Source organism: Eubalaena glacialis, chromosome 4 (genome assembly GCF_028564815.1).
Source record: "Eubalaena glacialis isolate mEubGla1 chromosome 4, mEubGla1.1.hap2.+ XY, whole genome shotgun sequence".
Taxonomy (NCBI): domain Eukaryota; kingdom Metazoa; phylum Chordata; class Mammalia; order Artiodactyla; family Balaenidae; genus Eubalaena; species Eubalaena glacialis.
The window spans coordinates 114992432-115005992 of record NC_083719.1 but is presented as its reverse complement, the minus strand read 5'-3'; the positions used below and the strand labels follow the sequence as shown (position 1 = coordinate 115005992).

General features: G+C 38.6%; 1 protein-coding gene across 2 annotated transcripts in view; it reads left to right on the top strand.

Moving 5' to 3' along the window:
• SPOCK1 (SPARC (osteonectin), cwcv and kazal like domains proteoglycan 1) overlaps window positions 1-12527 on the top strand; it is a 542718-nt gene extending 530191 nt beyond the window's left edge. For both annotated transcript variants that reach the window (XM_061189624.1, XM_061189623.1), the window contains 2 exons: window positions 8465-8602; window positions 9059-12527. In XM_061189624.1, coding sequence (XP_061045607.1) covers window positions 8465-8602; window positions 9059-9249 — 329 coding nt within the window. In that variant the 3' untranslated portion in view covers window positions 9250-12527. The remainder of the gene's footprint in view (window positions 1-8464; window positions 8603-9058) is intronic.
• Window positions 12528-13561: the final 1034 nt, after the last annotated feature.

Below are 13561 nucleotides of genomic sequence, written 5' to 3'. Positions count from 1 at the left end.
ATAAATTATAGAATTTCCTATATTCTCCAGATCAAGTTGTCCATTCAAGGAGGAAGATGAGCTGAGTCCCTTCTAAATTTATCAGACAGGGTCCAAGGACTCGAGTGCACTTAAACATATTTCTGTTTCATGTGCATGATCACTGGACCCTGTCTCTACGTTTCTCCTCTTACCTTTTGTCCAAATGTTGAGGTGGAAGGAAGCAAGTGGGTTGTGCGAGTGTGTTTTTTCCCTGACATGCAAATCTGTGGCCAAGGTAAAGGTAACAAATGCTGGCTGTTGAAGGCTCCCTTTAGCTCCAAACCCTCCTTTCTGCAGCACGCAGACCAGGCCATTGCCCAAAAAAGAGCCTGCACTGCTTCCCTTGCTTTTTAAAAAGAGAGCTGACAGCTACAACACGAATTATTCTCGTTAAGCATTCAGAAGCAGGTTCACCCCCTAAACAGCCTGCCATTTCAGGCATTTATCTATTTTCTTGAAGGAAACGGGCACGTTTTTTGCAGATTGGTCTGTGAACTCTGGCCATTCCTCTTCATCTGATGTTTGTGCCACCTCCAAGTGCATCTTCCTTCCTTCCTTCTACTTTTGAAAATTACTTATTTCACTGGCTTTGCCTTAGACTTTCCACTTCTGATAACACCCTTTTCAGCTCACCAAGAACTCCAAAGTCATTGTGATCTGGACCTGAGTGAGTGTAGGTTCTTCTCCAGCGTTGAAGACATAAAAGCATCCTTCTGGATCTCTTTTCCATGGGGCTTTCCTACAGTGCAAGGACTTGTGCCCAATGATCTGATTCTTCCATGTGCGAGGTTATTTTGGGTTTGAGTGATGTGCTTAAGAGAACTAATAGAGAGTGCTATTTTTGGATGCATGGATATCTTCTTACTGCTTCATTGATAATGAGATATTTTTAAAGTATGTGGCCTCAGATAAAATGTCTCATCTTTTATTTTCCCCAGTTCACAGGAATGAAAGGCCTATCTTTTTCCTACTGTGAATCCCACCTAGTTTTAAAGCTCACTTTACCACAACTCCCCACATAGGGATATTATTCTAGCTGACTCATAAAAATACCATTTCTCTGCTTACAAATTATTTTTTGCATGGGGAAATCTCCTAATATAACACATGTGTATTCAGGGGCATTCAGATGCCTAGCAATAACAAATTATAGTCAGTTATAATTACTGCCTACTTAGAAAAAAACGGTAATTCTATATTACATTATAGATATAGAGCAGCATCTGCTTCCTACCAACCTGGGGCCTCAACCCAGTATGCTTTTTTTTTTTTTTTTGGTCTATTAACTGCTCTTGTTTTCCAACTGCAGCTCAAGGAGGAGGATCAGCATTTCCTCAGCTTTCTACTTGTTCTCAAAAACTTCTCTGCTTTTTGGTTATTGAAAGCATCTGCTTTTTTTTTTTGTCCTTCCTTCTGTTCCCTCAAGACCAGGGGTGCTGGCTGAGCAACTAACTAAGAGTATGGGCACTACTTCTAATTGCAGCACCAGCAGACTTACCTGTCACTTAGGAGGGATTTTTCTGGGGGCAACTTCCTAGCTGTGATCTTTGAGAACGTGGTCATCTTGGAATAGCTTGGTGAGCAGTTGCTACAATCAGCTGGATCTGAGGTTACTGTCTGCCATGCCACTCTTCTTTCCAGATCTGTTCTATGAAATAAAATAAAAGGTCAATTTAAAAACACAGTCACTCTAAAATAATCACAAATAAAATTAGGCAGTAGAAGCCAGTGGTAAGCAGAAACCTCCATCTTCACATGGCTGATTAATGTTACTACTCAGGTTACACTGAGGAGAATTGTCCCATAGTAGATGAGCACACAATCATCAAACACACATGCCCCCTGTCATAAATATTACCCACAGTTGAGTGAGAATCAGATTGGTATCACTGATTTAAGAAGAGAAAATATTATCTTCAGAGTGCTGAGAGGAAATCACTTTGAACCTAGAATGTTAAATTTATCTCAGTGATCATCCAAGTGTGATGACAGACATGTTCTCAAACCACAGATTCAGTAAGCTTACTAACCATAGACTTACTAAAGGTTTTAATATGCAGAAGACAAACAATACCAGAAGGAATTATTGAGATACAATGTGGAAAAGAAATAAGGCATGCTGCTAAATCTAAACAAATATGAACTATAAAAATGTTTTGATATCAAGGTAGAATTAAAATTTCAGACTGTTGGGGTCAGTGAGAAAAATGTGTCTGGTTTATTCAGGAATAAAAGAAAATGTAGATTAACTTTAGATTTTATTAAGAAAAATATGCTTCTCAGAGCATATTTTAAGGTAACAGTAAAAATATTGGAAAAAGAATATATAGTTTTTAAACCTGTGGAAGACAACCACAGAATAAAGAAAACTTGATCATTTCAACAGAAAGCAGGAAAGGGGGAAGACAGATAGCAAACACAAAATACAGTGGTAGATATAAAAACACGCATATCTGTAATCACCATAAATGTGACTGGGCCAAACTCATTCATTATGAGACAGAGACTGAGAAAATCTGACAAGAGCAAATACTTTGTTTTCAATTCTTAAGAGAAAGAGGTATTATTATCTTGCTGAAATGTTACATTTACTATGTTGTTATGTCATCAATTGGTATACCCATAACTTTAACACAAAATGTAACATTATAAAAATTGTAACTATAGATGTAACCAACATAGGAGCACTCAATATATAAGGCAAATACTAACAGACATAAAAGGAGAAATTGACAGTGACACAATAATAGTGGGGGACTTCAACACCCCACTTTCATCAATGGACAGATCATCCAGATAGATAGAAAATCAATAAGGAAACACAGGCCTTAAATGATATTTATACAGCATTCCATCCAAAAGCAGCAGAATACACAGTCTTTTCAAGTGCACGTGGAACATTCTCCAGGATTGATCACATCTTGGGTCACAAAGCAAGCCTTAGTAAAGTTAAGAAAATTGCAGTCAATATCAAGCATCTTTTCTGACCACAGTGCTGAGATTAGAAATCAACTATAAGATAAACACTGGAAAAAAGCACAAACATGTGGAGGCTAAACAATATGCTACTAAACAACCAATGGATCACTGAAGAAATCAAAAAATACCTAGAGAGAGACAAATGACAATGAAAACAGGATGATGCAAAAGCAGTTCTAAGAGGGAAGTTTATAGCAATACAGTCTTACCACAGGAAGCAAGAAAGGTCCCAAATAAACAACCTAACCTTATGCCTGAAGCAACTAGAGAAAGAAGAACAAACAAAACCCAAAGTTAGTAGTAAGGAAAGAAATCGTAAAGATCAGAGCAGAAATAAATGAAATAGAAACAAAGAAAACAATAGCAAAGATCAATAAAACTAAAAGCTGGTTCTTTGAGAAGATAAACAAAATTGATAAACCCTTTGACTCATCAAGAAAAAAGTGGAGAGGCTGCAAATCAATAAAATTAGAAATGAAAAAGTTACAACTGACACCACAGAAATACAAAGGATCCTAAGACACTACTACAAGCAATTATATGCCACTAAAATGGACAACCTAGAAGAAAAGGACAAAATTTTAGAAAGAATTGAACCTTCCAAGACTGAACCAGGAAGAAATAGAAAATATGAACAGACCAATCACAAGCACTGAAATTGAAATTGTGATTAAAAAATTCCCAACAAACAAAAGTCGAGGACCCAATGGCTTCACAGGTGAATTCTATCAAACATTTAGAGAAGAGCTAACACCCATCCTTCTCAAACTCTTCCAAAAAATTGCAGAGGAAGGAACACTCCCAAACACATTCTATGAGGCTACTGTCACCCAGATACCAAAACCGGACAAAGATACCACAAAAAAAGAAAATTACAGGCCAATATCACTGATGAATATAGATGCAAAAATCCTCAACAAAATACTAGCAAACTGAATCCAGCAATACATTAAAAGGATCATATGCCATAGTAAAGTGGAATTTATCCCAGGGACACAAGGATTTTTCAATATCCACAAATCATTCAGTGTGATACACCACACTAACAAAGTGAAGAATAAACCATATGATCATGTCAATCCCAAACTCCCAGTCTATCCCTCCCCCACTCCCCCTGGTAACCATAAGTTCATTCTCTAATTCTGTGAGTCTGTTTGCTTTCTAAATAAGTTCATTTCTATAGTTTTTTTTTTTTTTTTTTTGGATTCTGCATATAAAGCAATATCATATGATACTTGTCTTTCTCTGTCTGACTTCACTTAGTATGATAATCTCCAGGTCCATCCATGTTGCTTTTCAATGGCTGAGTAATATTCCATTGTTTCCATATATCACTTATATGCAGAACCGAAAAAAATGATACAAATGAACTTATTTACAAAACAGAAGCAGACTCACAGACATAGAAAAACTTATGGTTACCAAAAGGGAAAGGTGGAGGTGGGGAGGGATAAATTGGGAGTTTGGGATGGACATGTACACACTACTACATTTAAAATAGATAATCAACAAGGGTCTGCTGTACAGCACAGGGAACACTGCTCAATATTCTGTAATAACATAAATGGGAAAAGAATTTGAAAAAGAATAGATACATGTATATGAATAACTGAATCACTGCTATACATCTGAAACTCACACAACACTGTAAATCAACCATAGTCCAATATAAAATAAAAATTTTAAAAAAAGAAAACACACAAAGTAACAGAATTGCAAGGAGGAGTTGTTATATCTATAGCCTAATCAGAGACTCTAATATACCTCTTCTTGAAAACTTACAGTTCGAGTATACAAAAGAAGAAATGAACATAATTCATTAGCATTTTTATATATGTATTCCTGTACATAGGCATAGAATAGACAGTCTTTCCAAACACACATGACATTTGTCATAGATTACACAAAAGAAAACAAACTAAACATCTCAAAGAAGTATCATAGATGATATTCATTCTCTATAACACAATACAAATAGAAGTAAAAAAGGAAGTTACACAACCTTACATGTCTGGGTTTTTTTTTTTTTAAATAATTAGTCAAAGATGAAATAAAGTAAAAATACAAAACATTTAGACCTGAATGAAAATGAAAGCACTATGTGCCAAAAACAGAGAAGCAACTAAAATGAAACTCAGAGGAACATTCATAGCTTCAAATGCATTTCTGGAAAAAAAAAATAAAACTAAAATTTCAAATCAAAAAGCTATAAGGACAACACAGTTAAGACTAAAGCAAAAAGAAATCAAATAGACAAAACTTTGACAATGTGAAAGCCTCAAATACTCTCATGAATTTAAAAATGGGCTGTAACCTCAGATATAGATGAATAGTATAAATTTGTAGTTCTCAAACTTCACAGTTTGAGAACTACAGAAACACCTGGAGAGTTTATTAAAGCATAGTTTGCTGGGCCCCACTCTCAAAGTCTTTAATTCAGTAGGTTTGAGGTGGGCTCAAGAATTTGCTTTTCTAAGCAGTTTGTTTCCCACTGATGATGCAGCTGCTGGTCCTGGGCCCACACTTTGGAAACCATTGCTATAAACCAACTTACAGCAATTACGAAAACCTAGTTGAAAAGGATACTATGAGTATGGGTCATGAAGTAAAAGAAGACCCAACAGGATTAAAAAAAAAAAAAACACATTAATTTTAAATCAAAATACTACCGTCACCTCCTAAAATAGGCACCAGGCTCAAAATATTTTTATGGGTGAATCCATGGAAGAGATCGTTCTCATTTTATACAAAACTTCTGGAGTACAGAAAAAGAAAAATACCTGAATCACTTTACAAATTAGTTGCTTTGATACAGAAATTGAAGAAACAAAACTATATGCCTCTATCACTTAGTAACATAGATGCAAAAGGATCAGCAGATTGAATCCAATATATCATGACCAAGTAGTATTTATTCCAGGAAAGCAAAGATATATTTTTAAAAATTGTGCCACTCATTAAAAGCATATAAAGGATAAAAAATCCTATGATTCTCTCAAGTATTAATGTTATTGAATCAGGAAGGAATAGAAAATCTGAACAGACCGGTTACTAGTGAGGGGATTGAATCAATAATCAAAAATCTCCCAAGAAAGAAAAGACCAAGAGCAGATAGCTTCACTGGTGAATTTGACCAAATATTTAAAGAAGAATTAACACCAATCCTTCTCAAACTCTTCCCAAAAAATTTCAGAGGAGGGAACACTCCCAAACTCATTTTATGAAGCCAGCATTACCTTGATACTAAAGCCAGAAAAAACACTACAAGAAAAGAAAACTACAAGCTAATATCCCAGATGAATACAGATGCAAAAATTCTCTAGCAGCACATTAAAGGAAAGGAAGATGTAAAATTTTCTTTGTTTGCAGATGATACAATTTAACCAAGGAGGTGAAAGATCTCTATGCTGAAAACTGTAAGACACTGATGAAAGGAATCCCATATTCATGGATTAGAAGAATTAATATTGTTAAAATGTCTATAGTACCCAAAGTCATGTATAGATTCAAAGCAATTTCTATAAAGATCCCAGTAGCATTTTTTTTACAGAAATAGAAACACAATCCTAAAATTTATATGAAACCACAAAAACCCCAAATAGCCAAAGCAATTCTAAGAAAGAACAAAGAAGAACACTTCCTGATTTCCAGCTGTATTATAAAGCTACAGTCAACAAACAAGGTTGTGCTGGCATAAAAATAGACACATAGAGTAACGGAACATAATTGAGAGCCCAGAATAAACCCATACATATACAATCAACTAATATATTCAAAAGACAGCCTCTTCAATAAATGGTGCTGGGAAAATTGGATATTCACATGTAAAAGAATGAAACTAGACCCCTATCTTACACCACTCACAAAAATTAACTTGAAATTGATCAAAGACCTAAATGTAAGACTGGAAACAATAAAACTGCTAGGAAAAAAACATAGGAAAAAAGCTCTTGACATGGGCCTTGGCAGTGAGTTTTTGCATATGACACCTAAGACACAAGCAACAAGATCAAAAATATGTGGGACTACATCAAACTTAAAAGCTTCTGCACAGCAAAACAATCAACAAAACGAAAAGACAACCTATGGAATGAGAAGAAATATTTGCAAACCATATATCAGATAAGGGGTTAATATCAATATATATAAAGAACTCATACAACTCAATAGCAAAAACAAAACAAACAAAAAATTCCACAAATAATTCAATTTGACAAATGGACAAAGGAACTGAATAGACATTTTTTCCAAAGAAGATATTCAAATGGTCAACAGGTACATGAAAAGGTGCTCAGCCTCACTAATCATCAGGGAAATGCAAATCAAAACCACAATAAGATATCAGGTCCTGCCTGTTAGAACGGCTATCATGAAAAAGACAAGGGATAACAAATGTTGGCAAGGATGTGGAAAAAGGAGAACCCTTGTGCACTGTTGCTGGGATTATAAATTGGTGCAGCCCTATGGAAAACAGTATGGAGGTTCCTCAAAAAATTAAAGATAGAACTACCATATGATCCAGAAATTCTACTTCTGGGAATATATCTGAAGGAAATGAATATACTATGTCAAAGAGATATCTGCACACCCATATTCATGGCAGCATCATTTACATTAGCCAAGATGTGGAAACAACCTAAGCGTTCATCAACGGATGAATGGCTAAAGAAGTTCATATATGTTTATATATATATATATGAGAAGAACATCATTCAGCCAGAAAAAAGAAGGAAATCCTGCCAATTGTGATGACATGGATGGACTTTGAGGGCATTATCCTCAGTGAAGTGAGTCAGACAGAGAAAGAAAATACTGTATGATCACTTGTATGTGTAATCTAAAAACAAACTTTGAGACTGGTGGTAAACACAGGCAGGGTATGGGCAGTGGGAAAATTGGATGAAGGTGGTCCAAAGGTACAAACTTCCAGTTATAAGATAAATAAGTGCTGGGATATAACATACAACATGATATCTATAGTTAACACTGCTGTATGGTAGATATGAAAGTTGTTAAGAGTAAATCCTGAGAGTTCTTCTCACAAGGAAAAAAACTTTTCTATATGAGATAATGGATGTAAACTAAGTTTACTGTGGTAATCATTTCACAATATATAAGTCAAATCATTGTGCTATACACCTTAAACTTATCCAGTGCTGTGTGTCAGTTATATGTCAATTACATTTCCATAAAACTGGAAAAACTTCTGAAATAAAAAGTTATTAATAAGAGTAGAACCACAGGGAAAAAGAGAACTCATCCAAGAAGGAATCCTATCTAACCTTGAGCAAGTCCTAGGGCCCTGTAATTTTGATTAGGTAATAACCAAGCATGCCATTCTTTCTTGCTGGCTTTGCAGTAAATACCCTGTCTGATGTGTGAGCCCTCTTGTCTGTTTTTGAGGGCATTAACTCTGAGTATCTGTGCACTTCTCTGATTCAAGTTGGACCTTTCGTTCTCCCAGGAGCATTCATACCCCGGTGTAATGAGGAGGGCTATTACAAAGCCACGCAGTGCCACGGCAGCACAGGGCAGTGCTGGTGTGTGGATAAATATGGGAACGAGCTGGCTGGCTCCAGGAAACAGGGTGCTGTGAGCTGTGGTGAGTAAGCCCTTCTGCAGCAGCCCCCAATGACCTCTGGTGACTCATAGGTACTCACTGTATGAGGATCTGGGCAGAAGAATTTGTAGAGGTCGTTATGGTCTGCAGTGAGTGAGTTTACAATGGAGATAAAGTAACCCTGAAATCACATGAGATAATGCATAGCTAGTTTTCCGAGTGCCAGGAGCTCACTATGACCAATGAACTAGACAACAGTTTTTGACAGTCAGAAACGGTTGCAGGCAAAGAGTGACTCAGATAAACCTCCCAAAAAGGTAGAAACATCTCAAGAATTCTGGGGCTCATATCAGAATAAAGCTTGTGGTCCATGCCAGGTAGACAGGGATGCTCTCATGTTCAGAAGGTGAACTGCATGATTTTGCCCTACAGTTAAGGAAGTCGTGAGGTATAAGCAGAAACTAACCTCAAATCTTTTCTTCCTTCTTAATGTTTCAGAAGAGGAGCAGGAAACTTCAGGGGATTTTGGCAGTGGCGGCTCTGTGGTCCTGCTGGATGACCTAGAGGATGAATGGGAGCTAGGACCAAAGGACAAAGCGGGGAAGCTGCGGGTGCACGCCCGGGCAGTGACGGAGGATGATGAGGACGAGGACGACGAGAAAGAGGACGAGGTCGGGTACATATGGTAGTCCCCACAAGGAGGAGGACACGAGGTCCGCACAACACTGCAAGTCACTTCCTGTTCCTGCATTTGTATCTGAGACTCCACGGCACACGGCCTCTTCTCCATTGTTGCCCTCTCCACCCAACCTAAGGTTCGGAGGAAGACAACTCCTTGTTCCCGGAGCATTCTGATTTTGCATACGGCGTGTGGGAAAAAGGGTGTTGTGTTTTGTTTTTTAGACAGGGGAAGGCTGGCTGAGTTAGAGCCTCCTTCCCTCCCGTGAGTTTTTTGCAACAAGCATGTGATTTATGTGGGATTCTGACAGTGCAGGGAGCCCCTACCCTCAAACGTCAAAGACCCTTTGCGATCACCGACACTGGTGGTTAGTACAGCATGGTTCCCGGCCTTACCGTGTCTAAGTGCTTTTCTTGTGTCCTGTAGATGTTGTGGAAAACACACCGCACTGTACCTTGTTCCCCCTGCCCCCCACCACCCCTGGGGTCTATTATTACAAATTAGTTTTTCACATTACTCGATCTGGCTTCCTACAAACAACAGCCTTAATTCAGTCAAGAGTCCCTTTGGGGAACTGATCTCCTTTATTAGAAAAGGTGTCTGGATGCTTCTCTCTGTACGTACATAAACATGTAAGTACGTACAGAAGAGACTATACACACCTGTCAGAAAAAAAGGGTTTGGGTATCTATTAAAAACTCATTTGAAAAACAATTACACATTTGTCAGCTTGTCCAGACCTGGATCATCATTTCTGGAATAGGAAATGTGTATCAGAGTCCTTTTTTGCACTAACAGTTGGCACTTGTAGCCTGCAGACTGAGGAGGCTGCTTCCGTCTGCGGCAGCAGAGTTATTGGAAGCCTCTTTGATTTGGATAAGCCTCTGTATGCCTAAATCGCTTTCCCCGCAGAAGCCATGCGACTCCCACGTGGGCAGCTTCACAAGCCATCTCTCTCATTTCAGCTCAAGCCCCCCTCAGGCTTGCAGCAGTCCTGTGTGCGGCAGGCCCCTCCCTTCCTACCTACTCAAGGGCTTTTTCTAAGGCATGTACACATACCCTCTGCTCTCTGAGAAGACAGTCCCTCGCTGTTCCTTAGCAGAAGAAAATTCAGGATGCTTAACTGAATGTTTCAGTTTTGCCGCTCTCTATCCACACATCATGATGAGGCTATAAAAGCTCTACAGATTTTTGATCGCTCATCATTTGTAAAGAATCTCAGCTGGAGGCCTAGAAAGAACTCCATGACAGCACATGGGAAGCTAGGGCTAGATTTTTAAGAGCTAGTCCTGCCCTCATCCCCTCCCCGACACAAGTGTCAAGGTACTAATGAAGAAAGCCCTTTACCATTGTGTTTCTTTTCCCTAAGTTAACTCATGACTAGAGTCTATCTCCAAATTTGGTAGGGTCATCATCTTTATAGTCTTTAGGATTTCTCCCCCTATCAAGCTGGCCCCCATACAAGTACCAAAGAGTAGTCTTCAAAGTGGCCCCATTTAGCTCAGTACAGGGCATTAAGCTCCTGCCCCACCTGGTTTCCACCCACATGGATGCCCTCATCAGCCAGCCAGCAAGGCTCTCTTGCCCACATTTTTCTTCCCTTCCTGCACTCCAGCCAGTCTACAGGGAGACGACATAAACTCAGGCGAAAAATATACTCAGCCAAACCATGATTACAGTGGCAGCTGACCAGCCCCCACTCCAAACTGACCATTTGTTTATACTTTACCAGCCCACCTCAAACTAGTATTTTCCAATCCCTGCATTGGCCAGACCCAGTGGCATTATCCCTGGACTTGGCTCAGATGGGACATGAACTTACTTGATATGGCAAACTCATTTGGCCTGATAGACATCAGTACAGCCAGGACCCTAGGTATCGGGTGACCATAGGCAAGCTCTGTATTGGGATCTCAACTCCTTCACCTCTGTTTCAGTTGTTGTTTTTTTTTTTTTCTCACTTGAACGAAACTCTGAGATGATAATTTAGAAAACAGGCGCTTAATTGCAGCTAAATTACAATTGAATGTATAAAAGAATCGAGACATATTTTAAAAATCTCAGTTTAGACCATCAAAGAAAACCATGGTTACTATCTCCTCTGAGCTTGGAAAAATGCACAAGAGAACAAATTAAAATCGACAAATTGATTTCACTTAGAGAAACTTCTAGGAACAGAGTGAACCACACTGATTTTAATTTGCCTAATTATCTTATGACAAGTGTCAAATTAAGATGACACTTAAAGATCCTTAGCATTAACTTAATGATGGAGAAGAGTGCTCACCAGTCAATTCCCAGGAAGGTAATGAGATGCTCATTTTCAGAGACATTCCAAGAAGATATTTTGATTCATTAAAATATTAAATAAAAAGCCCTCCTAAGACTGGAACCCCAAATCAATGGAGCAACGTTAATGCCACTTTTCATGCCTCACTTTGGCAAGACAACATTAGATTTTTTTAAAGGTACTTTGCATAAGTAGTAAAGATTTGATATTTTAGTTACCTCATCCTTAGAAGAATTTTTGCTTTCCTCTTTTTTGGCAGGAGCCCTTTAGCTAGTGATGGAGTATACATAAAAATCTTGATTAAAAAAAAATAGTACTGTGATAATCATTTCCTTGTTGGAGACAGATATGGAGTTGAAACTTCACTGGCTCATTTTTGGAACCTCCTTAGTAAATAGTTTTATTCTTATTCCATAAATGGTTCTTTTATTTGATACCATTTCCTTGGCATCTAAGTTAAGCCCCAGAATTTTCTTCCACAATGGTTAGTTGTCTACCATATTACTGTCTTTTTGTTTCCGCAAACATTCTAGGCATGGGAATACCTTCATACTGAATTCGAGGTATTATATCAGGTCCTCCTCCTTTATGCCCATTTTCCCACGCCCAGCAGTGAATGACAGCATGTCTGTCCAGGTCTGCCCCTCTCCTCTTCACGGGATGCCATCTACAGTTTTGTTTAGTTTTTACCTTGACCACACTGTACAGTAACATCCAAGAGCCCTTTCTACAGTGGGTGGTTTTGGTCTTTTTATACCTTTTTCTCAAAGTCACTGATGTTTGTCTCTGTTCAATGTGTAGCATTGTAATGAGAGCCCTCCAAATCCTGAGTGTCAGTTTGTTCTCCCTATTGTAGATGAAATAGTGAAGTAGAAAAACTTAGTAAATTCTGAATGCTTTCCCACATAGACTTATCTGGAATGTGAACACGACTCTTTGGTTAATAGTAAATGCTTAACTGTAGTCCTGAGTAGGTGCATTTCTGTCTGTCTCAATAAATTTTAATTTGTCTGCAACATCTGAGTGTTTGTATTTTGTCAGCTTGCACGTGCACTCGCCAGGTCATGTCCACACATGACCTCTGGAGAAGAGTATGGGCAGGTCAAGGGGATCACCAATGCAGGGCCCTCTGTGAGGCCAACCTGCTGGTGGTCCAGCCTGCCCTGACCCCTCTCAGCACACCCTGGCACATCCACGCCCTGTGCCCCCTCAGCCTAGAACCATCTCACCCGACCCCTCTTTCTGCTGCTTTCTCCTCTCTCAAGCCACAACTTTCTTACTTAGTCCTTATCCATCAGATTTCACTGTTGTCATCCTGTTTGCAACCTTAAGCTTTTTCAATTCTTCTTATTCCTTCCCTCCCCAGTCAGTTATTCTCCAATTCTCTTGGGGAAAAAAAAACCAAAAAAAACTCCTTTACAGGGACTCTGAGATGTGCTCAGTTTATGGCTGAACACACCAGATGCTTGTCAAACATCAGAAAACACCCAGATTGGAACAGGAATTATTTCCTTTCCACCTTTATCCACATTAAAGCCAGGGTATCTATGACTTAATTATACCCTGAGTGAGTAATTTCACCACCAGCCGAGGTAGAAACTTATCTTATGAATAATTCTAATTCTTTACCCAATGGACTGCATCTTACAGACAATTTACAGATTGACAGTTCAAGGAAAGGTGCTTCATAAATCTACAAAATAACTAAGGTCAGAAGAACAGTGGCCAATTTGAAGCCTCCAGGGTAGGTACAGGGTACATTAAAGAGCAGCTGGCATTTGTGGACACTCCCGAAATTCCTCTTAAATCATCAGATTTACAGTCAAACCCCACATGTCTCCTCAAGTTGTGTCTTCATGGAAGCCACCTCTGTCCGTTAAAGGCCAGGACCAAAGGAATATTAGTTATATAGCGTGAGTAAAAAGGTCCCAGCACCTCTCAAAATTCTGGGGCAGTTTTCAGATTTGCTTTGACAAACTGATTCAAGGAAAGAGGAAGATTTCAAAATTTATTCATTCAACAAGACTTTAAG